General features: G+C 38.3%; 1 protein-coding gene across 8 annotated transcripts in view; it reads left to right on the top strand.

Moving 5' to 3' along the window:
• The window catches only part of LOC135479489 (fibronectin type-III domain-containing protein 3a-like), a 142,584-nt gene extending 122,478 nt beyond the window's left edge, over positions 1 to 20,106 (top strand). For 6 of the 8 annotated variants that reach the window (XM_064759345.1, XM_064759342.1, XM_064759343.1 and 3 more), the window contains 19 exons: positions 271 to 288; positions 3,082 to 3,141; positions 4,031 to 4,169; positions 4,891 to 4,944; positions 5,336 to 5,460; positions 6,275 to 6,434; positions 7,700 to 7,786; positions 9,097 to 9,235; positions 9,460 to 9,525; positions 9,852 to 9,964; positions 11,896 to 12,001; positions 12,457 to 12,629; positions 13,094 to 13,285; positions 13,954 to 14,028; positions 14,721 to 14,974; positions 15,466 to 15,666; positions 16,204 to 16,370; positions 17,395 to 17,528; positions 18,022 to 20,106. In XM_064759345.1, the coding sequence (XP_064615415.1) occupies positions 271 to 288; positions 3,082 to 3,141; positions 4,031 to 4,169; positions 4,891 to 4,944; positions 5,336 to 5,460; positions 6,275 to 6,434; positions 7,700 to 7,786; positions 9,097 to 9,235; positions 9,460 to 9,525; positions 9,852 to 9,964; positions 11,896 to 12,001; positions 12,457 to 12,629; positions 13,094 to 13,285; positions 13,954 to 14,028; positions 14,721 to 14,974; positions 15,466 to 15,666; positions 16,204 to 16,370; positions 17,395 to 17,528; positions 18,022 to 18,357 (2,599 nt within the window). In that variant the 3' untranslated portion in view covers positions 18,358 to 20,106. The remainder of the gene's footprint in view (positions 1 to 270; positions 289 to 3,081; positions 3,142 to 4,030; positions 4,170 to 4,890; positions 4,945 to 5,335; positions 5,461 to 6,274; positions 6,435 to 7,699; positions 7,787 to 9,096; positions 9,236 to 9,459; positions 9,526 to 9,851; positions 9,965 to 11,895; positions 12,002 to 12,456; positions 12,630 to 13,093; positions 13,286 to 13,953; positions 14,029 to 14,720; positions 14,975 to 15,465; positions 15,667 to 16,203; positions 16,371 to 17,394; positions 17,529 to 18,021) is intronic. The other 2 variants (XM_064759344.1, XM_064759350.1) reach the window with 1 other exon arrangement.
• Positions 20,107 to 26,620: the final 6,514 nt, after the last annotated feature.

The following is a 26,620-nucleotide window of genomic DNA, read 5'->3' as shown; positions in this document are numbered from 1 at the left end:
CAACATTTTGTAGATTGCTGTTAATGACAACTGTCCACAGCCAGGCTTAAAAAAAGTAGATCATCGGCAAAACTAAGCTTTTTTGTTAAGAAAAAAGGAACAAAAAATCCACAAAGGCTTGGGAATGGAAGAATATAGAAAAATTTTTACTTACCTGCCCACGTAGCAAACGTTCACGTATTTACATGGATTATCCTAAAACTTATGAAGGACTGAAGTTGAGTACTTTCATTTGTTTTAATATGTGTATGTGATATGTGATTTATTCAGGAAGTATCCTGGTAAACTGTAAGTACTCAAGTCACCATTCAAAGCACCAAACTCACTTTATCTCTGTAACATGTTACAATTGACAGTCATCTAATCTACACCTGCAGGTCCAAATATATACAGCGTAATTATCTGTCACATTCTTCTCTTATTTATTTATTTATTTGACTGGTGTTTTACGCCGTACTCAAGAATATATCACTTATACGATAACAGCCAGCATTATGGTGGGAGAAAACCAGGCAAAGCACAGGTGAAACACACGACCATCGGCAGGTTGCTGACAGACCTTCCCACCTATGGCTGGAGAGGAAGCCAGCATGAGCTGGACTTGAAGTCACAGCGAGCGCATTGGTGGGAGGCTTCTGGGTCATTTTTCACGCATACAAGGGCTATAAATTTTATGACTGAAGAGAACTGAATTGCCCAGGTTTAAACCATCAACCTTTGGCAAGTTACTGAGAGGCATTTCTCCTGTGTAATGTGCAGATATGGAAGTCAGATGTACAGGAGTCTAATAATTGGTAGTTGATTAACCTTTTGTGAACCAACCCAGTAGTAATTCTCTGATACTTGTTCATGTAGGCATTAACAGGTATCTATGGTTTCAGCCAAAGAAAGTGGAATACTGTTGATGGGGGGAGGACAGGGATTTTGATCGTGTAAAGGAATTCGATCATAGTGCTACATGTGTCAGTCGTTGTTGTAGTTGTAGTTGGCATGAGGGTTTCTAGTGGCTGACACATTAAAGAGGTATACCAGAGATTTGCGGTAAAAAAATTTACATTCGCTACTCAAATCCAGTTTTCTCTAATTACCAAAAATATCTGAAAATAATGGCCTGTAGAAAATATCAGACTTGATAAATTCATTTTAAAATTTAAAAAAGTTAAAAAGCATCCCGCATTATAATTTGTATGAACTTTTTTGCTTATTTTGAATGTTAACACATGCACAGACGAAGCTGATATCTTGTGAAAGGTAATTATTGGGGCTATTTTAAAATAATAGTAAAGATTTGATTTGTGCTGATATATGTTTTGCCTAAAATCTCTGGTATTATCTCTTTAAAAGTAGTTTGAAAGTTTCCAAAGTCGAAGACATTAAGGAGATATCTATGCATCATTATGTTGCAAGACAAAAGGTAATAGGATCCAGCTATCTAAGGGAGGTAACTAACTTGATGAAATGTGCCACAACAAAACAGTGGAAATGCAGTGTGTTGTCTCAATACATATGTGCAAATATTATTATCTTCTTTTGGGTCTTTGATGCTGGGCACTGTGGTTTTGACAGGGCTTTAACCAGTTTCAGCCATTGCTAACATGTATGCTAAAGGCTTAGTGGGTTTTAACAAAGTGGTGTGAGATTTTGTGCGAAAGAAGAAACGTTTCTAAACTCTTGTTGTTCTGATGGGCTCTAGAGTGTTGTTGTTGTTGTTATTGTTGTTGCACTGCTGTCTAACCCCAAAAGCTAGCTTTGGATGAGCCAATAAGATTAACATGACAATGTGATGACCAGCTGTAGGCATCTCGTAGATCGCTAACATTGACATATGAACAACTACTGTAAGTCTTCAAACTTTTCAACCATTAAAGCACTTTTCTCTTTCGGAATTGATGCATACACTTAGTATGAAAATGATTTTTTTGTGTGTGTCATTGAAAATGCAAGCTTCATGAAATAAGCAAATTATTTCTCTGCACCTCGTAGTTCTCTCAGTGCTTCAAAATATTTGTTGCAGTGGTGGTGGAAAAGGTTGAAGAAATCGAGGCATCATCACATAAGTGGAAATGATATCATAAGCTTTTGGCCTCTTGCGGGGATCGAAAAATAAAGATTTTAATATCCTCCAAGAGGATTAAAAGCTTGTGAAATGTTTAACCTTTATGTGGTGATAAATAAACCCACAGACAACTATGAGTCCAAAACAGCTGCATTGCCCATGTTTGTAAGACAAAAGGAGTCAAGAGATTGAAATGTGTATGAGGCATCATATTGTTTTAGCAGAGACTTGCTGCTGTCTCTCTTGGCGCTCAGCAGTGAGAGGTTAGAGCACGGAAACACGACTGATTGGCCCGGTGTCAGTGTAATGTGACTGGGTTAGGTGTCATGTCTGGTGTCTTCACTTTGGCGACATGGACTCACCCAGTCACAAGAAGACACAGTATGTGTACACGCACCAAATGACTCCTCGTTGTCATATAACTGAAAAATTGTTAAGTATGACGTTAAACTCCAAGCATACATACATACATACATAATGTTTTACAAGAACATTTTCACACATTGCTATGGCAACAGAAGATGCATACAGCTTGTCCTACTGCATGAATGAGGCTTAGCTTGTCTAGACTGATAAATTTTGTGGTTGGTTTTATTTGAACAGGTTTTCATGGAATTATTTAAATGCCTTTTTATTACTGAAATAAAAATGAGAAAGAAGAACAAACAAAGTAGGTTTGTTGTTAAGGTGTTAAATTGCTTGTTATGTATATTAAAGGTTGATATTTACTTTTGTAGCTAAGATGTTTCCTTTAGTTGGTTTTGATGCATGAGGTATAATACATGTATGTGTTTGTTGTGCATCCACTGTCTTGTTTAGGGTGTGTTTTAAACTGCTTTTTCTTGTTTGCTCAAAGTTCGTTATGAAGCTCATTCTTGTGTTCAAAGACAGGGGAGACCACCATTTTGTATTTTTTTGCGAATGGTTATCTCCCCTTTGTAGGACCATCTTTATTATCAGAGATAATGTTCCAGAATTGATATTTATGAGTTATTCAAAGTCTGGTGTTTGTTTTGTTGTTACAGCGGTGATGCAACAGAAATAACGCTAAAGGACTTAAAGCCAGCAACAGAATATTTCCTGAAGTGAGTGCACGCTTGATTAATTATTCCGTTACATTTTGAACATTAAAACAAGATGATGAAACACCTCATTCCCCATGATTAATTCGTACATGTATTTCTTAAATATAAAATATTAATAGAAAATATTTATTTGGTCATCACAATCAAGTAGTCAGCCGCAAAGTTAAAGAAGAAAGTGTATATATGGTAATTAAGAAATTATGACTATAACTGGATTTTGGCCTGTTGGACTACAAAATAAATACTTGGAAGAAAGGCTGTCAAGTACGCAAGTAAACAAGATATTCCTGAATGGAAAATGAAATTTAAAGGTGCCACAGGATTTCACTCTTGCTATTTAAAATTCTGGACCTTCGTGGAAATATAAATGAAAAAGCACATCCACTTTCCAGCCCTGTAACCTTTGTTGGAATAAAAAGTGCACTACCTTACGTTACGAAAATGTTACAAAACCAAAATGTTATCTACTCTCCAGAGTAATTGTTAATACGGAATTTGTTAGTCTCAAGCCTTCAGCTTTCGTGATGGAATGACAGCTGAAACATTGACATAATTCTTCAGCCTTTTCTCAACTGCCTGTGCCACTGGTCAATATTTGGAAACATTCTTATAGAACTACATGTACAGGGTGTAGAGATCTTTATTGATGCAAACAGATGATTTTCATGATAATTAAGGCATAAATTCCACAAGTTCTTTTTTATTTGGTTGAAGAAGTTGAATATTTACTGTAAATTGAACATACAGGCAGTGAGAAACAATACTTAGTTGTGGACCTGGACCATATGCGTTTGGTGTATTACTGAGTTATCTATACTTAGACAACATCCATTGTGATAGAAATGTTTTAATTTGTGACTGAACGTGATTGATTGTTGTTGTTACGCAGGGCGAGCACGTTGCTAGATGACATAAGGGGCAGCCCCACGGACCCTGTCAGTTTCAAGACCCTGTGCTGTGAACCTGACCCGCCACAGTCTCCACGACTCTCTCAGAAAACCAAGACCTCCATTACCCTCAAATGGAATGTAAGTTTAGTCCATCTGGACTCCCAAGAGGTCAATTTTAAAATAGCTTACCAGGCAGTCACTTAGCTGCCCCTGAGGATTTCAAAATGTCAGTACTTGGCCGACATTATTGAAAACATTTTTCTAAAGGGTTAATCAAAAAATGCCAGGCACTTATTTACAGTCTTGACTTTGTTCAATGCATCTGTCATCACCTTGATTGCAGCTTCATGTTGGCCGATTAAATGGAACGTCCAGATCAGAATTGAAGCTGTTTTCTCCATAAATAAAATTGGTTTACATTAAATGACCAGAAATTTCTCACTTGACTAAGTTGCAGGTTATGTCTGAGTCATTTTGATCTTAAAAAGTTTTTTTTAAATTTGTTTCGAAGGTACATGTAGGATTTTATTCTTCTGGAAAAGTGTTACTTTCAGCATAAAAAGGAATATTTTCAACAGTTTATTTGCCTCTGAAACTGCAATTTTAGGACTAAAATTTTTCGTGTATAGCGTCAGATATAAATTCTCTGAATTAACTAGTATTCTAAATTTTCACGATATGACCACTCAATTTCTAGGATGTAGCTACAAATTAAAAAATAAAAAAGAATGAAAAAGTGAAAATAATACATGCACAACATTGTGTTTAACTTGGCACTAAAGTTCATGTACTGGCTTCTCTAACCTTGTGAGTACATAAAGTCTCTAGATGTTTAATTCATGCTTGATCAATTTTCCAGTCTACTGCAGAAAATGGAGCTAGAATACAGACGTATACATTGGAATGTGATCAGGTGAGTAAATATCCGAAAGTGGAGGCCAGTATGTGAAAAATTGTAAAATACTATATTATACAGTGAGCAGATTAATACTGTATTTCACCTTAAGTTTAGCATTTTTCAACTGACGCATTTTTTGTTTGATTTTCATTGATTCATCCTCCTTACAGGGCCACCTAAGAGCTTTTACAAAGATAGATTAATTTCTTATTGGAAAAACTTAAAATGTTGACTTCAGAAATATCATTTTAAGGTCTTCATGTGGGTTTGAAAGTGGGTTTTTACATATTAAACATAAGCACGATATAGTATGTAAATAAGTTTTGATTTTCCTTGGGAAAGTTCCCTCAGATTGATGGAATCAGTTGTGTAAAATCTGACCTCTTGTCTTTTGTCTTTTCCCCAGGGCCAGGGGGAGGGTCACTTTGTGGAAGTTTATGAAGGGCTCAGCCGACAGTTCCGACTCAGCAAACTCCAGGCATCAACAAGATATTTATTTAGGCTAGCTGCTGTTAACAGTATGGGTAAAAGGTCAGTTGTGCAGAGATACTGCCCCTGAATGGTTTCGTTTAGCTTTTTTAGCAGCAAAAATGTTTAATGAGACACTAGTGTGTTTTCCCAAAGCCAACATCTACAGAAATTCTTTTTGTGCCTGATGCTCTCTGTTTTTGATACTGTTTTTTTTTTTTTTTTTTTTACATTTTTTATTTATTAGATCGCATTGAACATAGGCTGAAGTATGAACACTTCAGGCTTTGAATTTTCTGACCCTAACTTACAGCACTCTCAATTCATCTTCATTCAAGCACTTTTAGCTCAGTCTTTTTGCCTTATAATTCGACTCGTCTCCAGTCACGCTTCTACCTAAGACTTTAAAAGAGGAAGTTGTAACTTCCTCGCTTGGCTTTCAGCATGAAGGGGATAGTGCAACAACTGGTTGACCTGTATCAGTATAATGGCTTGGGCGGGGCGGCTTACTGGCCTTCGGTAAGGCATCTCAGTGAAGCAGCACTAGATAAAAGAGTGGTGTAAATCCATCCTGAAGCAAGTAGGCACATTACATGCATTCTAAGGATTCTTCCGTCATCATATGACTGAAAAATTGTGACGTTAAACCCCAAGCACTCTCTCGCTCACTCCATTTGTATCAACTGCTCACATCACACGTCATGAACAAGGGAACTTGGTCATTCTGAATGGACCGACTTCTGACTAGAACTATAACATGTCATTAGGCTTACCATAAGTTCTAGTGAAAAATTTGAGACTAAGTTGGTACATGAAACTAGAAATACTTGTGCATCACTGAATTAAAAGAATGAATTGATTGTTGTTGTTGTTGCAGTGGTTACAGCGAGACGTCATCGTTCTACACAAGTGGGAGTGTCCCTTCACAGCCCGACCCACCCATGTTGTCTGAGGCGTTCGTCAACGCCCTGACGATATCGTGGATCAAGCGTCCCAATGATGATGACTTCACTTTGCACATGGAGGATGAGTGCACGGTAAGTCTGCGTTGTAGGAATGCTTTGCTGTCTGTCAACCATTTACCAAGACTATTTACTTGCTTGGATTCTGGTCCAGCTGCAGCGTTGTGGAGAAAATATAAAAATGACTTAAATTCCACATGAAAGAGTGCAGAAAGTCAGTGGGTATACACCAAGATGTGGTCCCCAAAAGCCACTATCCAAAAATATTTTCAAATACCACTTTTTCCTGAAAGAAAAAAGGAAAAAGTAGTGAAGACCATAGTTGAAAATAAGTTTTTGTCCTCTTTCATCTGATTTTTGTATCCTCTTTTTTGTTTTCTCTAACTTACAAATGTATATCCTTAGTTATTTTCGAAAGAAATATGGAAACGTACCTGAATGGCACCATTGACTTTTTTTCTGACTTGCTTGAAATTCTTACCAGGCCATTGGGTACACCTTGTTAGAGACAGCAGAAATCTGATGTTCACTTGTTCCTCACAATCTTAAGGCTGAAAAGTCAAATGGTGTCTGCGTGTTGGCACGCTTCCACCTAAGACTTTAAAAGAGGAAGTTGTAACTTCCTCGCTTGGCTTTCAGCATGAAGGGGATAATGCAACAACTGGTTAACCCGTATCAGTATAATGGCTCGGGCGGCCGGCCTACTTGCCTTTGGCAAATCATTTCAGTGAAACAGCACTAGATAAAAGAGTGGTGGAAATCTCTCCTGCAACAAGGGTATGCATTACATGCACTCTGACGACTCCTTTGTCGTCTTAAGACTGAAAAATTGTTAAGTACAGCGTTAACCCCCAAACACTCACTCACTCACTCTTGATATGTCAACAGGATGGTGATTTCAGCTTTGTTAAGGTGCACATTTTTGGTTAATTTGGGCTTTGATAATTCCGCAGTGCAACATCACAAAATGAAAGGGTGCGCTTTTTAAGCTTTATGTGGTATACTATATTGATGCATACGTACATTTGGTATGATCTTTTCTTTTTTTTTTTTTTACGTCATAATGTTTTGTGAGTTACTCGAAGAACAACAGTTGTCTCCCCTGAATCTTGGTTCCACCTACCAGTAAATGTTACCATTGTATACGTATGAGTGAAATATTCTTGAGTATGGTGTTAGACCCCAATTTATGAAAGAAGTAAATTAAATAATGTCTATAAGAGATCCATGCCACTGTCTGTGTCGGTCAGATTGGAGCATTCATCCCTCATTACAAATTGAAATCTAGATTTTACCTTCTGTGAACTACTCCTCATGTCACGTTCTTTTCTCTGTTTCAGGGTCATGGCTTTATCACAGTGTACAATGGCCCAAATCTGTCACATATTGTGAAAACATTACGACGGAACTCAGAGTACAGGTTTAAAGTAAGTATTCCTTTTTCTTGACCTTTTGCTCAGGTGAGGCTGAGGTGGCTAAGGGTGGTTAGTGTGCCAGCGTGGCACGATGGTCCAGGAACCTCTCACCAATGTGGTCACTGTCAGTTCAAGCTCAGCTCATGACGACTTCCTCTCCAGCTCTACATGAGAAGGCCAGCTGGCAACCTTTGGGTTGGCTCTGCATAGTTTCCTCCGACCTTACTGTTGGCAGCTGTCATATAAATGAAATTCCACTCTTCCACTATAACATTAAACACAAGTCAGATAAATCAAATTTTTCTTATTTTGCTTTTGGTTCTTATCCAGCAGTATTGGTCATGTTCAACTTTGCAGTACTTTTCTGCACTATTATTAAATTTGTATTACTTCCTTTAGTTTATCCTTTCCATTCAGTTTCCATTGGATTGAATTTATATTCTTCATAATGAAACATTGTAATAAAACATGATTTCTTGTCTCAGTTTTGTATTAAACACATTACAAGTTAGGAGAAAGTGTGTCAGTGTCGTTAATTAATTTTCCACTGTTGAACAAGTGAATCAGAACTTTGGTTACCGTAATTGTACAGAATTATGCATTATAATAAAACATGATTTCTTGTCTCAGTTTTGTATTAAACACATTACAAGTTAGGCGAAAGTATGTAAGTGTTGTTAATTAATTTTCCACTGTTGAACAAGAGAATCAGAACTTTGCTTACGACCGTAATTGTACAGAATTATGCATTATACTAAAACATGATTTCTTGTCCCAGTTTTGTGTTAAACACATTACAAGTTAGGCGAAAGTATGTAAGTGTTGTGATTTAATTTTCCACTGTTGAACAAGCGAATCAAACCTTTGCTTACAACTGTAATTGTACAGAATTACGCATTATAATGAAACATGATTTCTTGTCCCAGTTTTGTATTAAACACAATAGAAGTTAGAAGAAAGTGTGTCAGTGTTGTTAATTAATTTTGCACTGTTGAACAAGAGAATCAGAACTTTGCTTACGACCGTAATTGTACAGAATTATGCATTATAATAAAATATGATTTCTTGTCCCAGTTTTGTATTAAACACAATAGAAGTTAGGAGAAAGTGTGTCAGTGTTGTTAATTAATTTTGCACTGTTGAACAAGCGAATCAGAACTTTGCCAACGACCGTAATTGTACAGAATTATGCAGTAAAAGGTTGCTATAATGATTGACTAGCTCTTGTTTTGGAATACAATGTTTATCAAATCTAATGGAAATTTGTGCTGGTATTTAATGACGTAAATAAAGAGAAACCTTTGGAATGTTTTGTGTTGCAGTTAGCTGCGAGGAACGAGGAAGGGCAGGGTAAATGGAGCGATGTCGTCTGCTATAAAACATTACCAGACAGACCTGGGCCTCCAGTCAAACCACAGTCAAAGGGCAAAGTTTATGCTCAATCTTTTAGGGTTACCTGGGGTAAGACGAATATCATTACATATCATCTCAGTTCAAAATTTTATACATTTTGGCGTTAATGTTTTTAAGGCAGTAATAGTCGAAGATGTCAAAATATAGAGGATACTACTGCATGAAAAGGTAGTAAATGTTAAGAAATTTCTGAAGATTTAGTGATGTGTAGTTTGAGTGGTTGAATGGTTGCAGAATGGTGAAACTTAATCATGACTCGTCTTTTCATCCAGATCCTCCAAAAGACGACGGTGGATCAGAGGTAACATCATATACCGTTGAAATGGATGACGGTGGGGGTAAGAATACATTCTAGGGTTTTTTTTTCCTTTGTATTTTGGACATCCATGAGTTTAGTCTAGATTTTGGATTTGTTTTTCTGTTGGAACCTTGTTTGTGTATTTGAGCAATAATGAGATGTACAGTTCTATACTTAATTTATGCTATTACTTTTAGAAATCTACTTTTCTCTTAGTGAAGTCTTATAAAGTGTTCTGTCTGTAATACAATCTACCCATCACAATTCAGTACATGCATTGTAAGTTGTGCAATCAAAGCAGTATGGCCGTCCCAAGTGTACAACTTCCACCAATCAGTTACATGTATGTGGTTATCTCTCCTGCAGGCTACGATATAGTGTACAACGGCCCTGACAGGGAGTATGTGTGTGAGCGCCTAACGCCAGGACATTCCTACCGTGTACGAGCCAAATGTCGCAGTGCTGGTGGAGTTAGTGACGTGAGTATCGAGTATTGGAGTAGAGAGAAATATAGTTTAGTGATGTGAGTATTGAGTATTTAAGTAGGGAGAAGTATAGAGTGAATAGTGCTGGTGGAGTTAGTGATGTGAGTATCGACTATTGGAGTAGAGAGAAATATAGAGTGAATAGTGCTGGTGGAGTTAGTGATGTGAGTATCGACTATTGGAGTAGAGAGAAGTATAGAGTGAATAGTGCTGGTGGAGTTAATGATGTGAGTATCGAGTATTGGAATTAGTGATGTGAGTATCGACTATTGGAGTAGAGAGAACTATAGTTTAGTGATGTGAGTATGGAGTATTGGAGTAGGGAGAAGTATAGAGTGAATAGTGCTGGTGGAGTTAGTGATGTGAGTATCGAGTATTGGAATTAGTGATGTGAGTATCGACTATTGGAGTAGAGAGAACTATAGTTTAGTTATGTGAGTATCAAGTATTGGAGTAGGGGGAAGTATAGAGTGAATAGTGCTGGTGGAGTTAGTGATGTGAGTATCGAGTATTGGAGTTAGTGATGTGAGTATCGACTATTGGAGTAGGGAGAAATATAGAGTGAATAGTGCTGGTGGAGTTAGTGAAGTGAGTATCGACTATTGGAGTAGAGAGAAATATAGAGTGAATAGTGCTGGTGGAGTTAGTGATGTGAGTATCGACTATTGGAGTAGAGAGAAATATAGTTTAGTGATGTGAGTATCGAGAAATATAGAGTGAATAGCGCTGGTGGAGTTAATGATGTGAGTATCGAGTATTGGAATTAGTGATGTGAGTATCGACTATTGGAGTAGAGAGAACTATAGTTTAGTGATGTGAGTATCGAGAAATAAAGAGTGAATAGCGCTGGTGGAGTTAATGATGTGAGTATCGAGTATTGGAATTAGTGATGTGAGTATCAACTATTGGAGTAGAGAGAACTATAGTTTAGTGATGTGAGTCTCGAGTATTGGAATAGGGAGAAGTATAGAGTGAATAGTGCTGGTGGAGTTAGTGATATCGAGTATTGGAGTTAGTGATGTCAGTATCGACTATTGGAGTGGAGAGAACTAAAAAAAAAAAATCGTACTGTACCATGTTCGACCAGTGTTAGGCAACTTGTCACATTTACTATAACATGGACAGCTGGTACATGGGACGGTCTGCCAGCAACATGCGGATGGCCATGGGTTTTCCTTAAAGACAGTGCTGGCCGCCGTTGCATAAGTGAAATATTCTTGAGTACGGCGTAAAACACCAATCACATAAATGAATAAATACTCAAACATGGACATCTGTGAAAAAATGTTTACCTATACTGACAAAGGAGCAATACTCCATTATCAGTGGGACTCTTGGTATCTTTGCTGACGGAGGTTGATCTCGAAAACTCCCCTCTTCAACCATATCAAGATATACAATTATTAACAAAGTTTTAATCACACGTCTAAGAAACGTTTCTGTTATTTTTAATTACTTAACAACAAATGCAGTTGTATACATATAGTTGCACCCCCCCTAGCAGCTATCTTGGATTTTCAGGCTATTGCAGTGTTTTTTTTTTTCTCTATGGAAAAACATGATTTCAAAGTTCATGTATATCTAATCTTTGACCAAAATGGTTAAAACTACTCATTTTACTTATGGGGATCAGCAAGTAGAGAAAATTTCAGCTCATTGTTGATGAAAATCATTCTCTTCTCTGGTTATTGGACCTGTCAGCATTTGAGCTCGCATTATGTATTATGTATAGCCTATTTGTATTTTCTGTGTTTCAGTATTAGAGGTGCCGTACAGTATTATGGATAGCCTATTTGTATTTTCTGTGTTTCAGTATTAGAGGTGCCGTACAGTATTATGGATAGCCTATTTGTATTTTCTGTGTTTCAGTATTAGAGGTGCCGTACAGTATTATGGATAGCCTGTTTGTATTTTCTGTGTTTTAGTATTCCGAGTGCTGTACTGTAACCACACAGGCTGTTGCCCCAGGACAGTGTCAACCTCCCAAACTACAGGGCAAACCTAAGGCATCATCATTACATTTAAGATGGAGTAAGTGGCTTTATGTAGCAGGTTTTTGTCCAGTAATAAAGTCCAGAATTCAAACAAAGCTTGTCAATAACTTGCCAAAGGCGAGTGGTTTTATCTAGGCACTCAGGTTTTGGCTACCCATGATAACCACTGTTTTAAGAAAATATTCCAAGGTACAGCATTTAATCGGTATCAATCAAAATTTGATCGTTTGATTTATTTGCATTTTATTGGACAGGAGCTGAGAAGACTAGTTTTTTGATGTTGTTGCGAAATAGATTTGAATGTAACGCACATTTTGTGATACCTGTCACAAAATTATACAAAAATAAAAAGGCTGATTTGTGTTGATGGATGAGTATTGCAGGAATAAACCCCGCAATCAAGACAACACAATCCCCAAAAACAACAACAACGTAAATAAAATAAAAGCATATTTGTCATTACAAGTAAGCGAAAAACTTTGTGTGTTGTAGATTATCCTGAGAAGGATGGTGGAGCGCAAGTGACGGATTTCACTGCGCAGATGAGTTTCCCGGACAACACGAGTCGGGAGGTGTACAGGGGGCGTGATTTAGACTGTATCGTGGCGGGACTGTCTCCAGGCAGACCCTATCTCTTCCAAGTCCGTGCCCACAACAAGGCTGGGGTAAGCTTGGCTGACGTCTTTAAGTAGTGGATAGAAGTTTCGGAAGAATAAAATCATAGATATTAAGCAGATTGCAAACTTCTTGTCCAGGTAAATGAGAAAAGGGGGTAGGACCTGAACTGAAATGTTATGCTAAAAAAATCAAGAAGTAATCCAGGTAAGGTCTGCGACTTAGGTGTGGTTGATTCTTGTGTGGCGAATGTATGAAAAAAAAAAAAACCATTTATTTGCACTGCTGTGGTATTCAGTTTATTGGGGTTTAACTTTTATCATCCATGAAACGTCGTCGTGACACTTTTCTTAACTCGTAAATCCTTCTACCTCATGACATCATAACATTGAAAATGCTATTTCCAAAGAAATAATTTATGCCAAAAATCTACTTTTCCAAATCTAATTTCTGAAGAAGTTATGGTGCTGTATGTTGAAATGACAATTGAGAGTTGCCTCCCTTGGTTTGTCAGGCTGGGCCTTGGTCAGACCCCTTGGAGGTGGTGAGTGGCGCTGGGGTGCCCGACGCCCCCAAAGCCCCGGTGGTCACCTGCAAGTCCCCTCACAGTGCAATAATCAGCTGGGAGGAGCCGGTGAACAATGGTGCTACGATCTCAGAGTACAAACTGGAGTGGCTACAGCGGGCAGACTTTGACTATATACAGGTGAGAGATACTGAGTATTTAACTGAAAATATGTGTAGTTACTTATGTAAGGCCGATGGAAATTTACTGAATGTAATAAAATAAGCACAGAATTGAAGGTAATATTATTTATGTGTTTTATACTGTACTCCAGGATATTTCTCTTATATCACGACGACCAAGTATTATGGTGGGAAGAAACTTGGCTCAGGGCAACCCACAACCATACACAGGTTGCTGTCAGATTTCCCATGTATGACCGGAGAGGAAGCCAGTATAAGCTGGACTTGAACTCACAGCAGTTATTTTAGTAGGAGACTCATAGGTCATTGTGCTGCACTAGGCACTCCCCCCCCTCCCCCTCGATGGTAATTGTAGAAAAAAGATTAAAAATTGGTGACTTCAATAAGTCATTACAATCCTTTATCACCATAAAGGAATTAGTTGGTCTTGTTCAGTTTTGAATCCTGAGCCAGTCCTGTGACCAAAATTCTTGACAAAAAGTGATAAAAGCTAAAGAAGGCTTCTTTGATTGATATTTAGTGTTTGTTTTCTTTAGTATTTAAGATATTAATTTAGTGTTTTTGGTCTTGTTTTGACTTACTTGTACATGCTATAATGGGTGTCTGCAATTACAGTACATAATCCCGTAATTTTGCTGATAATTTTACATGTGATGTATTTTTCAGTTGTACTTGGGAAGCAGTCAGTCCTATGAGGTTAGAGGGTTAATTCCAGCTTCACAGTACAGTTTCAGAGTTCAGGTAAGAGAAACATGTGACAGCATGATTTCAAATCTGTTGAGCTGCAATTTTGTTGCAAAGGGTGTGCCCGAATTCCTTAACCTTTTCGCATATGAAAGAGTAACTTTCAGTGCTACATATGAACATTTTTAAATTGATTTTGGAGACAAGACTACATTGGTTGGATTGGCCAGTTTTCAGGCTTCACAAAAAGTATAATTTTATCAGTCTACACAGAGTAATGTCTTCAGAATATGCTTGAATAAACACCTTGCAAACATGTGAAAAGATAGAAGAATTACAGTATTCTAGTCCCGTGCAGTTTTGTCCGTCATATACCTGACATACCAGTGAAACATTATTGCGTATGTGTGCAGCTTAAAACACCAATCTTGAGTACGGCGTAAAACACCAACTAAATAAATGAAACAGGAAGCAGACAAAAATGCTTTTTGGAAACATGAAGTACACACATGCGTCTCTTTACCTACTTATTTGACAGCCTGTGGAAAATCTTAAACACACATTTACAGGGTGTATTTTTACAATTACATTCGCATTTACAATTTTTTGATTAACTTTGTTGCTAATAAATTAAGTACTGTATGTGGAAAACATCCTTGAACACCTTATGCATTTAACTGATGCAAAATGGTAAGTGGTGAATTTGACCCATTTTTCAAAATGTTTGCCTCCCTATTTGTTTCATCCAGGCTATCAACAGTGCTGGCAGTGGTCCCTTCAGCTCCCCTGTAACATGTGTGACGCCCTCATCCAGCCCTGCCCCCGTCGTCTCTATCCGATACTCGGCTGCGGCCACCACCATAGCGCTGACGTGGAAGGAGCCCAACTGTAACGGCAGTGAAATAATTGCGTATAATATAGACGTTGGTGAGAAAAATCTGACAGTGGTGAGCAGCATTACTGAGCACACACTGGAGGGATTGTCACCAGAAACCACATACAAGTAAGTATAGACCACAGGCTGGAAAAATTCAGGGCCAGGTTCAGGATGGGTCTGATTCTGGCTATGACGTGCCTTATTGTGCTGAATCAACCTGATTCTGAGGTGACCGGTTCAAAACTGGAAATTGTCTTGGCCTGTTTTCATCATTTGTCATCTCTTGAATCTGTACTGTACCTAGAAATTGCATCCCCAAGTTACAAATACTGTTGTGTTGTTGATAAAGATATTGCAATATAAATAATACACAGGCAAAGAATTACAACATACATAAAACTCTTTGGAAGAGGTAGAAGAATAATCTTAATTTTAAATAACAAGATTTTTAAGAAACATACTGATACCTCCAAATTTCCGTCTTGCCTCATTGGAGGAAGAACTTCCCTACTTGTTGAATTCTGTACACACATACATGCACCACCATGTTTCATACATCTTTGTCTTTCTCAATGCACTGATGCCAAAAAAACTATGAATTTTTTTTAACATTACAGAATTCGCATCCAGGCTGTGAACGACATTGGGGTTGGTGCATTTAGCGCCCCAATCAAAGTAACGACACGTGCTCTTCCACCTAACCCCCCGCGACTAGAATGTATCAGCACCCTGCCCAACAGTCTCAAGCTACGGTGGGGAGATGGCCGTAACCAGGATATGGTCAAGTACACGCTCGAGATGGAGAAGGAAGATGGAAGGTAAGGCCTGAGGCCAGTTGGTCAAAAGTTTCTTGGGCCTCCGTGACCTGATGGCTAACCAGCTAGTGCAACAAAATGATCTTGGAGTCAGTCGCTGTGAGTTCAAATACAGCTCATGCTGGTTTCATTTCCAGTTGAACGTGGAAAGATCTGCCAGGAACCTATGGATTGTCGTGGGTTTGCCCCTGTCTGTTCTTTTCCAAGTTCCAAGTTAACCCTGAGAGCTGCCACTGCCTGGTGGAGAACAGCTCTCAATTCTGGTTTCCTTGATTAAACAAACTTCACTGCAATCATATATTAAGTTAAAATTTTTTGTGGAATTGAGCATCAATCCATTTTTTCCTGAAGGCTAGTATAGGAGTGTTCTGACGCCTAGATTATGCTAATATTCTAAAAAAACTAAAAAAAGAAAAAAAACAGCAAACATTTAACCTGAATCCAAAATTAGCTCACTGGCAAATCAACACAATCAACATAGAACATTGAAACAAAATTAGTAGTGCTTGTAATGCTGGAATTTTTGTTTTTCCTCATCAGTTTTGTAGCTATCCACACTGGCCCTGCCCACACGCACAAGGTCAACAAACTGTCGGAGCTGACAAGCTATGAGTTCAGAATATTTGCCAGTAATGATGCTGGGGACGGACCTTATTCCGATACGTTCACCTTCACCACAACAAAGGCTCCGCCGCCTGCACTTAAAGGTTTGTGATCACTGGTGTATGTTATCTCTCAATTGCCAGGACCCATGAAGCACAGGGCCTTGGACAGGGACTCTGTGCATTGCCCTGCCCTCACTGTTTGTGGGCCTTGGACAGGGACTCTGTGCATTGCCCTTCCCTCACTGTTTGTGGGCCTTGGACAGGGACTCTGTGCATTGCCCTGCCCGCACTGTTTGTGGGCCTTGGACAGGGACTCGGGCATTGCCCTGCCCGCACTGTTTGTGGGCCTTGGACAGGGACTCCGTGCATTGCCCTGCCTGCACTGTTTGTGGGCCTTGGACAGGGACTCTGTGCATTGCCCTGCCCTCACTGTTTGTGGGCCTTGGACAGGGACTCGTGCATTGCCCTGCTCGCACTGTTTGTGGGCCTTGGACAGGGACTCTGTGCATTGCCCTGCCCGCACTGTTTGTGGGCCTTGGACAGGGACTCTGTGCATTGCCCTGCCCACACTGTTTGTGGTCCTTGGACATTGACTCGTGCATTGCCCTGCCCGCACTGTTTGTGGGCCTTGGACAGGGACTCCGTGCATTGCCCTGCCTGCACTGTTTGTGGGCCTTGGACAGGGACTCCGTGCATTGCCCTGCCCTCACTGTTTGTGGGCCTTGGACAGGGACTCTGTGCATTGCCCTGCCCGCACTGTTTATTGGCTGTGGTGACAGTAAGTGGCCAGTGAGGCTTGTTTGCCCTGTCTAATATCCATTGAGGACTATTTGTCTCGCGTTAGTGTGGTGTGCATTTCTGTACATCACTGGTGGGAAAGTTCATGGATAATTCATCCAGAACAATCTTGGTATCTTTCCAGTATCATCAAACGATTACACGATTCCATCCCAGTTTTGTAATTTATGTACTTTCTTAGTTTTTTTTGTGTTAAACATCATTTTGGGAATTGACGTTGCGATTATTCACCTGAAACGTCCTTTTTGATTAACGGCTGGTGTACGAATGTCTGTTTCGATGCATAAATTTTCTACATGTGACTGAAAGGTAACTGTTCTTGTTTCAGCTCCCCGGGTGTCTGAGACAGGCCTTTCACACTGCGTGCTGGAATGGACGGGTATCAAACCAATAGGCTCTGACTGTATCCACTACCTCCTCCAGATACAGGCTCTGGCAGCCAAGGAGGTGGAGTACAAAGAGGTTAGTGTCTGGGCTTCAGATCAAAGTACAGCCAGATAGCCATCATACAAATGAAATATTCTTGAGTGCTTTCCCAGCTGCCTTTCAAATAAATAATAAAATCTGCGATATACCATATGGATTCATGGCTGACTTTGGTTCCATATACATGTGTCTTTTAAAGAACTTTTGTACAGAATTTTTGCTCCATCTCCTCATTGGTGATTGAACCAAGTACTTACTTGATGTTACAATTAATATCTGAAAATTACCCAGAACAGGGATATTGTCCCCCACCTTAAGTCTTTCATATTCCTTGTATCTCTGTGCTGAATATTAAGAAGACTTGAGTTTGAAAATGAATAATGTCTAGATATTAAGGATTCACATAGGAAATAATTTGAGGACCAGTAAATCCTGTGATTCATTAGTGTTTCCTGATATCATTGGTGCAGGCCAGACATAAAAATTAATGACTTTTACTAATTTATATGTTACATTGTATTTTAATCAGGTGTATCGAGGTCCAAACACAAGTTACAGGTTAACTAACCTATCGCCCCGCACAGAGTACCAAGCGCGCGTCTGTGCAGTCCGACAGAGTACCAGTAGGAGTGGGGACATCACAGGGGCATTCAGCCCAGGCACTGTGTTCAACACGCTGAGTCCAGCGCCTCAAAGAACCCTCATAACCAAGACGGTGGAGACCAAAATCTCGGAACCAAAGCAACTGACGGACCAACAGTGGGCCATGATCATCCTCTTTGGCTTTGTGCTTTTTGCCGTGTTAGTGGCGTTTATAGCTCAACAGATTATCTCTTACACGTCACACACGTCAAGTCGCCAGTGATGATTTGGACTTAAGTTGACAAAATGGTGCAGGCTGTGGTGGCTGCGGTGGTATTTGGTGCAGATTTGGTGGCTGCAGTGGTATTTGGCGCAGATTTGGTGTCAGTAGTGGGATTTGGTGCAGATTTAGTAAGATTTACACAGATTTGGTGGGAGTAGTGGGATCTGACACTGGTGAAAAGAAGGTCTCTGAAGAACTGGAAAGACTTGTCCAGAGGTATATTTACCTGAACCATGTCCAGTGGCTCTTTCAGGAAGTGCGATGTTCGTGTCTAGAGGCCTTCTTGCACTCAAATGTCTCTTCAAGGATAGGATCAGTGCTGGCCTCTGTGCAAGGTTGTCTGGCTTCTCTGACTGAGTCTAGATGATTCCTGTGACCAGAGCAGTGAACAGGATGAACATTACTTCTTTTTTGCTGTACTACTACTAGTCATTATGATTCTGCTGTTCATTGGCTGGGACTTTTCTCCAGGTCTTTTGGTGAAAACCAAAATCCGCAAAAGGTGTCCAGTTTGTATTGGGAGTCCTTAGACCAGATCCCTGTGTGTATCCAGTGTGTGTGTGTGTGTGTGTGGAGTCGTCCTGTAGGCTCCACCTGTGAGCAAGCACTAGCTCTTCAGCCCTGAATAATTCACCCTACACTTATAGGACCAACTCAATGTACTCGTGCAGCTTTCTCTAATAACCCATAGGACCAGGAGCTGTGATGTATGGCTGTACCAGTGACAAGAACCAGCATTGTCCTTGTAGGCTCATCTATGTGTTGTCGTTGTTGTAATAGTCCTCCAGCGTTTTTGCACATGCGCTATTCTTGACACAATTTAAAGTCATTTATGTTAACCAATCATTTCTCCATGGAATTAACTTGATGAGACCACTTTTACTTTTAAAAAAAAAAAAAAAAGAGCAATTTTCAAGACAGCTATTTTGGTTGTGGTTGCTGTTTTTCAGTTAAAATACCATTGCAAGCAATTGTTTTCAGCACTTTCATGACTAGTTATTTTTTTATTAAAGATACATGTGTTTTGATTCTTTAACTTCTGCTCCAACACAATTTTTTTTATTCGGTCTCGAGCATATATGTACATAATATCAATTGCCCCTCTTCGCAGCATATTTTAAAAATTCTTTTTTTGAATACATCATCCGTAATACTGTATGTTTTAGTATTTTGCTTAAAAGTCAGTCATGTTGTCATGAGTATCTTCATGCTAAAAACATACAGCATAAGACTTCTCTCATTTCATGTATAAGTATTAAGGTAAAAATTAGGCTTCCAAAGGCAAGGGATTATGATCAGCAGTTGAAATTGCCCAGCATTTTATTATTTCTCTTGTGACATGTTAATGGAGTGTGAGTCTTGCCATCTTCTAATGTGGCCAATTTGCTCGGCCAGTCGAGAACAAGTGGGGGCTTTTATGAAGCTCTGATCATGTGGGTCGTTGCAGTCCATAGCATTTTGAGTTTCAGTTTTAATCAATTCCCTTTCTTTTTTTTTGTTCACATCACATGTTATGTGCATTTTGTATACTCAAACACTATTTCACACATTATGGTTACATATATGGACTCTGTAGACTTAATATGTTACGTAACTTTCCATGCCTTTTAGCCTGTCAGTTTCGGCTATAAATGAATTGTGATAGCTTTCTTGTATATTATTGCTGTACAGACCTAAGCATTGTATGTTCATGTTATTATTATTATTATTATTCTTTTTGTTTGTGGGGGATGGGGGGTGGGAGAGGGTGTTCAGAGCTCCCAATGATTGTTTGTCCCCCCAAGTAATGGGATATCTTATCTTAACTAGTCAAATTTCATTGTTTATTTTTTTTCTTTCTTTCTTTCTTTTTTTTCTTTGTGAATTGGTAGTAGTACAGAAATAAGCTTATTTGGCAATATTATATGATATGTATACATGAACATGTATTTGTATAGACTGTTATTGTTTTGAGAGCCTATATGGTAAGAAAGTAACCATTTCATATATAACACATACATTGTACTGTATCCATACTAGTATATTAGTATATAAATATATGTGAACATGTGAGGGGGCATTGACATGCACTTTTCAAACTACAGACATACAGACAAACTTTGCATGCCAGTCACATAAGCAGTGGTTGAGTTTATATATTCATGTGCAGTCTGACTCAACGCTGTTAAAACACAGAATTTAGAATATTGCCTATTGTTTAAATGGTATCCACTGCAGTTGGCATGGAGATGGGTATCCAAGCTCTTCTGTGATGAGGATGGATGATGATGAGGATGGATGATGATGAGGATGGTGATGAGGATGGTGAGGATGACATGTTGAGGTATATCATTATCAACTTGCCCGAAAGTACTATATTTGTGAATTAAAAGTTGCACTTGTACGTGAATATCCGTGTCAGTATCAGCGAAGTATCTGGCAATATCATGGAGTGTCTGAGACTGTCTTCTAAGAGAACTGCTGAGGAATTAGTATTCTGTAATATTCTGTCTCATTGTTTACTGTACACTTTTTAAATTACCCTGAATCCTCAACATATTCGACCATATACATAGTTTCAGTCCATGTTTTTCGTGTTTTGGCACATTAGATCAATTCTCTGTGATCTAGACAGGCTATTTTATGATTCGTTTGTGCTCCTACCTGAATAATACATTTCTGTCTTCAAAATCTATTAATGAATTGTCTTTTCCAATTTTTTGCGTCTAAGGTTACATTATATTGGTCGAATTTATTCAGGATTTAGAGTAGTGTTCAATTTGGACAATATAACTTCAATGTGTGTCTACAACTGCTGCATGTCAAACTTTTCTTGGGCTACTTGACCTTGTGTTGCTGTTGGCTACTGGGCCTTGTGTTGCTATTGGCTACTTGCACATGTAACTTTATATAACTTAACCTACAATTCATCACTGTGACAAACATGCACTTTGACTTCTGATTTTTTTGGTTCTTACAAGTAAGCTTGCATGCGAACAATGGTGCGTCATTATGCATAGTCAGAGATCAATTGAAAAAATACAGTTTAAGTTGTATAAAAACGGCAAAAAAAAAAATCATATTTCTTTTGTTTCTTACTTTATAAAATGCAGGGTCCTGATGCACACCAACATGTACATTCAACAAAATGTACATTTTGAGTTAAAAACTTGTTTGTGTAAACTTGAGCAGACAGGTCCTGCTTTTATTTGGAAATACCTGAACAGTTTGACAGAAAATTGCAAGCCTGTGATGTTCTTAGTTTTCTTCCGTTGTAATTTTTCTGCAAACAAAAGCTTTTGAGGTAAGCGGAATAATACTTATTGCAACTACTTAAGTACTAAGTACTTAATGATATGATTATGGACAATAATTTTAACAGCATTAATGCTCTGTTCGTCAATAGTTACAAAACGTTTACACATTTGATTTGGTGAAGAATGAAAACAAATACAATTATTTACATATGCAGGCACACTATACATGCTTATTTAAACTGTGTTATTCAACTCTGATTAAAAAATATTATGTAATGAAATTTAACTCCTTAACCTTTATATATTTTAATACTTAAATTGTGATTAAATTCCAGCTGAACGCACATGGATTGCATACTGTAGAAATATGATCAGGTCGGACTGAACACTGATTCACAGCATTGTTGTCAAATATGTGAATATTCTTCCTGATACACACAGTAAAAATGTTTTCTTATTCAACTCAGTGAAGATGATGCAGTTCTTGTGTGCGAATGTTGTACATTGTTACCATGGAGATTATGGCATTATAAGTGAGGCTTATTAAAATGAGAGTCACAGATTTGGACTTAAAAACACTAATATCAGGCTGGTGTTTATGGACAACACTGTTAACACTATACAAAAAGATTTTCTCACCCTAAATCACTGAAAATGTTAAAGGTGTTCTGAGATTAACCACCTATAATGATGGTGGCTGGAGAGAGTCTAGATTTCAATATTTCTTACCAAAGTGATTGTACAGATTTATGCAAAGATTTACAAAGAAATGCATTTCAATTTTCTGATAGAAGAGCTATTTAGTTACCAAACTGTTTATTCATTTGACAACTGAAGAACTGTGGTAGAATTGAGAACAGTTTGTGAAGTGCAAGTTAGTTACAGTACTGAACCATTATGGATTCAATTCAGTTGAAAGCCAAAGAACTGAGCGGTAGAATTGACAGCTTTGGCTGTGTGACATTAGAGACAGGTTTGCAAGATGGCTGTATCAGAATTGTTAGCAGATGTTCCTGTGGTAATTTCTCTCTGTGATAATGTGTTTGACAAAATGCACAGTACGCCAATTGATCCTTCTTTTAGTTTACACAACTTCTATTGTTTATCAGCCATTTAAAAAGAGGGATTATAAATGCTGAAGCACTATTTGTTCAAAGATGAAACTTCAGATTATCCAGTATAGTGGTATCTTCTCTTGTGATTTTGCCAATGGGTCTTTTATGCTGAATTAACATTTCGATATTCTTGGAGTAAGATTATTGAAGCTGACAATGGGTAGTTAAAGGTACGTGTGCTATAAGTTGTCTTCATGTCACGTTTTGGCTTTTTCCAGATCATATTCAAGAATATGGATTTCCGCTCATTTTACTTTTCTTGAAAGTCCCTATAATTTGGTGCCAGTTATTATCAGCCTATTTACAGCAGGCTATTCTCAAAATATTTGTTTAACAACATTTGTACAATATACTTTCTTGATGCTCATGTCTTAAACCAGATGACATTTTTATCTGGTTAAATACAGTTACAAAAGTGTGGTCTCTGTGGTTACCTTTTGCATATAGAAAATGATATCATATATTTCTTGAAGTCTTGTTCACTGGCCCTGAAAGAAGTACCCACTGCTTTCAACAGTAACAAACTGCTTGAAAGTCCAATGTTGTTGATGTTAATGATCCCACTTCTGACACCAGTGTATTAAACAGATAATTTTTTTATTATACATGTACAAATATAGTTGTTCAGACGTGCCCTCCTCTTAGTAGGAAGTGATATTGTTTCTTGTTAAATGTCTTTAAAGAATATTCATCCATCTATTTCTCTGTTACATTATGAATTTGCCGAGCAAGTCGCCGGCAAAGTGCTGTATGTATGGACAAACCATTGGGCTTGAGAAGAAGCCATGTGACATTTGTTGACATTGACAAAGTATGACGTTCTGTGAAAGCGGCTTTTAAGTTAGTGAGGCAGCACGGTGGACTTGTGCATGAAACTGTGCAGCTCTTCCCAGGACGAAGCTCTCTAGAGAAAGACTTGTTTCATAGTCAGCTGCTGGTATTTTGGAGGGAAAGTTTGTCATTTCTTCATCGTTGTTGCTGTCATCTTGTGTTTAAGATTTTTTTTTTTTGTTTATATGCATGCTGTGACGGTTTAGTCTTCCTGGCAGAGCAAAGAATTGATTGTGTTTACCGATGTGAATTACCAAAACTGGCGCATTAAATGGGGGAAATATGAAACATTGTTTTTTGTGGACCAATCATTGTGTTCAAATCTGTGCATGCATGGGTTCTTCAGACATCATCAGGTTGCTTTATCTTTCTATTTTCATTCACTTTTCAGATTTTAGAAAGTAAGCCTTTTTTCGTCACCATATCGTCGTCGTCACTGTTGTTATTGGATAGTGCATACTGTTGACTTCTCTGTGAGGGTAGGGAGGGGGTAAGGGGGAGGTGGGGGAGGGCTAGGTGGTTGTCTGCGAGATATCAAGTTCGTGCCACGCTCTTCACTATTTTTGGAGATATTCACATCCAGTGAGGTGTATTGTATATATATAATTTTGTCAAATCTGCATGCGGCTATAATAGTATATATATATATATATATATATATATATATATAACATTTTGCAGTTGTGGCTCAAACTGTATGTTGTCATTTATTCATGATACATTTATCAGAAAGACATGTTCAGAAGCTCTCTGTTCTGTCATTACTATTTTTCTCGACACATCGGGAGTCCATATATATATATATAGATATATATAGTCTCCCTAATTCAACTATGTATGGTAGAATTCTCCTTTTAAGTCTGGTCTTCAGAGATGCAGTATATTGTGTATATGTCATGCTGTTTTATTATGGTACAAGACAATATCAGCGTTCTCAATTTTATGATGTATCTTCAAGTAATCGTGCGTGTAACATTCGAGGAGAGTTTTAAAAGGGAGAACATCCCGTATTGCAGCTTCAGTCCATATATGTACACCAAACATTTGAAGTAAGACAAAAGAACAAAAAAACACTGTATTGTAGACCTCTATTAAATAGTCCAAAACATGTATTTATTCTGTGATGTTGGGACACTAAGTATATATTGTACCAAATAAAAATATATTGACAAGGGGGCAAATATGTCATGTGTTCAGTTTTCAGTGTTTGGTTACTTCTTTTCTCTCAGAATTTTACCCTGTTAACACAGCCAACATTAAATGCGGATTGAATAGGAACCCCTTTAAATCTAAGCCAGTTGTGAAAATTTCTCCTTTCAAACAACCATGTGACCAAGATAGTTTTAACCGTATGAATTTGTCCTTTCACAGAGTCCAGTTTAATCCAGTTTAGTAATATAGCAGCAGCGTTCTGTCAAAACCAGTGAGTTGGAAGGTCTGTCGGCAACTTGCAGATGGTCGTGGGTTTCCCCTGGGCTCTGTGCCCAGTTTACTAACACCATAATGCTGGCAGCTGTCGTACAAGTGAAATATTCGTGAGTACGGCATTAAACATGAATCGAATAAATAGATAAATAAATAAATCAAAACCGGTTTATCGTTTTCTTTAAGCTTTTCAAGCTAATGTTTTGAAACATTCGGAGAGAACTTCATGTATGATGTGTAGAGAAACAGTTTGCAGTTTTATGAAGATTTCATCTTTAGTGACACAAACAATTGATTTTGGAGTCATTTCAATAATATTTGTTTGCATATATGAGAATTCCATGGAATAAAGTGCTTTAGAGGTGGAAAAGTTGAAGATTTAAAGTAGTAATCCCTTCGCATTTATACCAGCTATAATTGTGAACAGGGTAAATGTATATGTGATCGGACTGATCATACCATGATATCGCGAGGCCGATCCCAGCAGAGTACAAGCAATGAATGACAGACATACGCGTGTTGTTCATGCATTTCATCTGCATTGTGCCATGGGTTTTATTTGCACAAGTTGTATTGTATGATTGGGCTGAAGTGGTCCTCTTACCAAGGTATCGCCACCCGGCGTGGTACCTTGGACTTTGTAGTCAATGGATACCTGACGAACAAAATCGCAGATTCCGCTCTCACTTCCATTACTATGAGTATGGTTTCCATTGCGGAGTATGGTTTCTGTTACTATAAATTTGGCTACCATCACTGAGTATGGTTAAATTACTATAATTTTGGTTTCATTACTATGAATATGGTTTCTGTTACTATGAGAATGGTTTCTATTACTATAAATTTGGTTTCCATTACCATAAATTTGATTTACATTACTAAAAGTGATTTGTGTTATCATATCAGTTCATCCCATGAGTATGGTACATGTGATAAAAAGTGTGGTTTCCATGACTACAAAGACGTGTAATAATTCCACGAGCTCATTCCCTACTTACTGGGACTATAAAGTTTCCATTACCATAGGTTTGGTTTCCGTCACTATAACCATCGTTTTCTTGATGCAAATATGTCAGGCTAGTCAATGTTTGCCTTCTTATGCAGCTTTAGTCAGGAGTTCAATTCCAAGTTAGATTAAGTCTCAAGTCTGAGGCTTAAATATTGGCAATATTATATATGTAGTACCTGTTTATGTAGTCCCCTATCTGTCAAGTGGACTCCAGTTTCACAGTACTATCCGTTAAGTGGACTCCAGTTTCACAGTCCTATCTGTTAAGAGGACTCAAGTTCCACAGTACTATTTGTTATGTAGACTTCAGTTCCAAAGTCCTACCTGTGAAGTGGACTAGTGTTCCTGTTCTATCCATTAAGTGGACTCCAGTTCCCAGTCCTATCCGTTAAGTGGACTCCAGTTTCACAGTCCTATTCATTAAGTGAATTCAAGTTCCACAGTACCCTCCGTTAAGTGGACTCCGGTTCTCCAGTCCTATCAGTTAAGTGGACTAGAGTGAGTGAGTGCTTGGGGTTTAACGTCGTACTCAACAATTTTTCAGTCATATGATGACGAAGGAATCTTCAGGGTGCATGTACGTGTAATGTGCCTCCTTGTAGCAGGACGGATTTCCACCGCTCTTTTATTTAGTGCTGCTTCACTGA

The sequence above is a fragment of the Liolophura sinensis genome, chromosome 12, assembly GCF_032854445.1.
Source record: "Liolophura sinensis isolate JHLJ2023 chromosome 12, CUHK_Ljap_v2, whole genome shotgun sequence".
NCBI classification, from domain to species: Eukaryota; Metazoa; Mollusca; class Polyplacophora; order Chitonida; family Chitonidae; genus Liolophura; species Liolophura sinensis.
The sequence above is the reverse complement of the archived record's forward strand: the minus strand, read 5'-3'. Positions and strand labels throughout refer to the sequence as shown.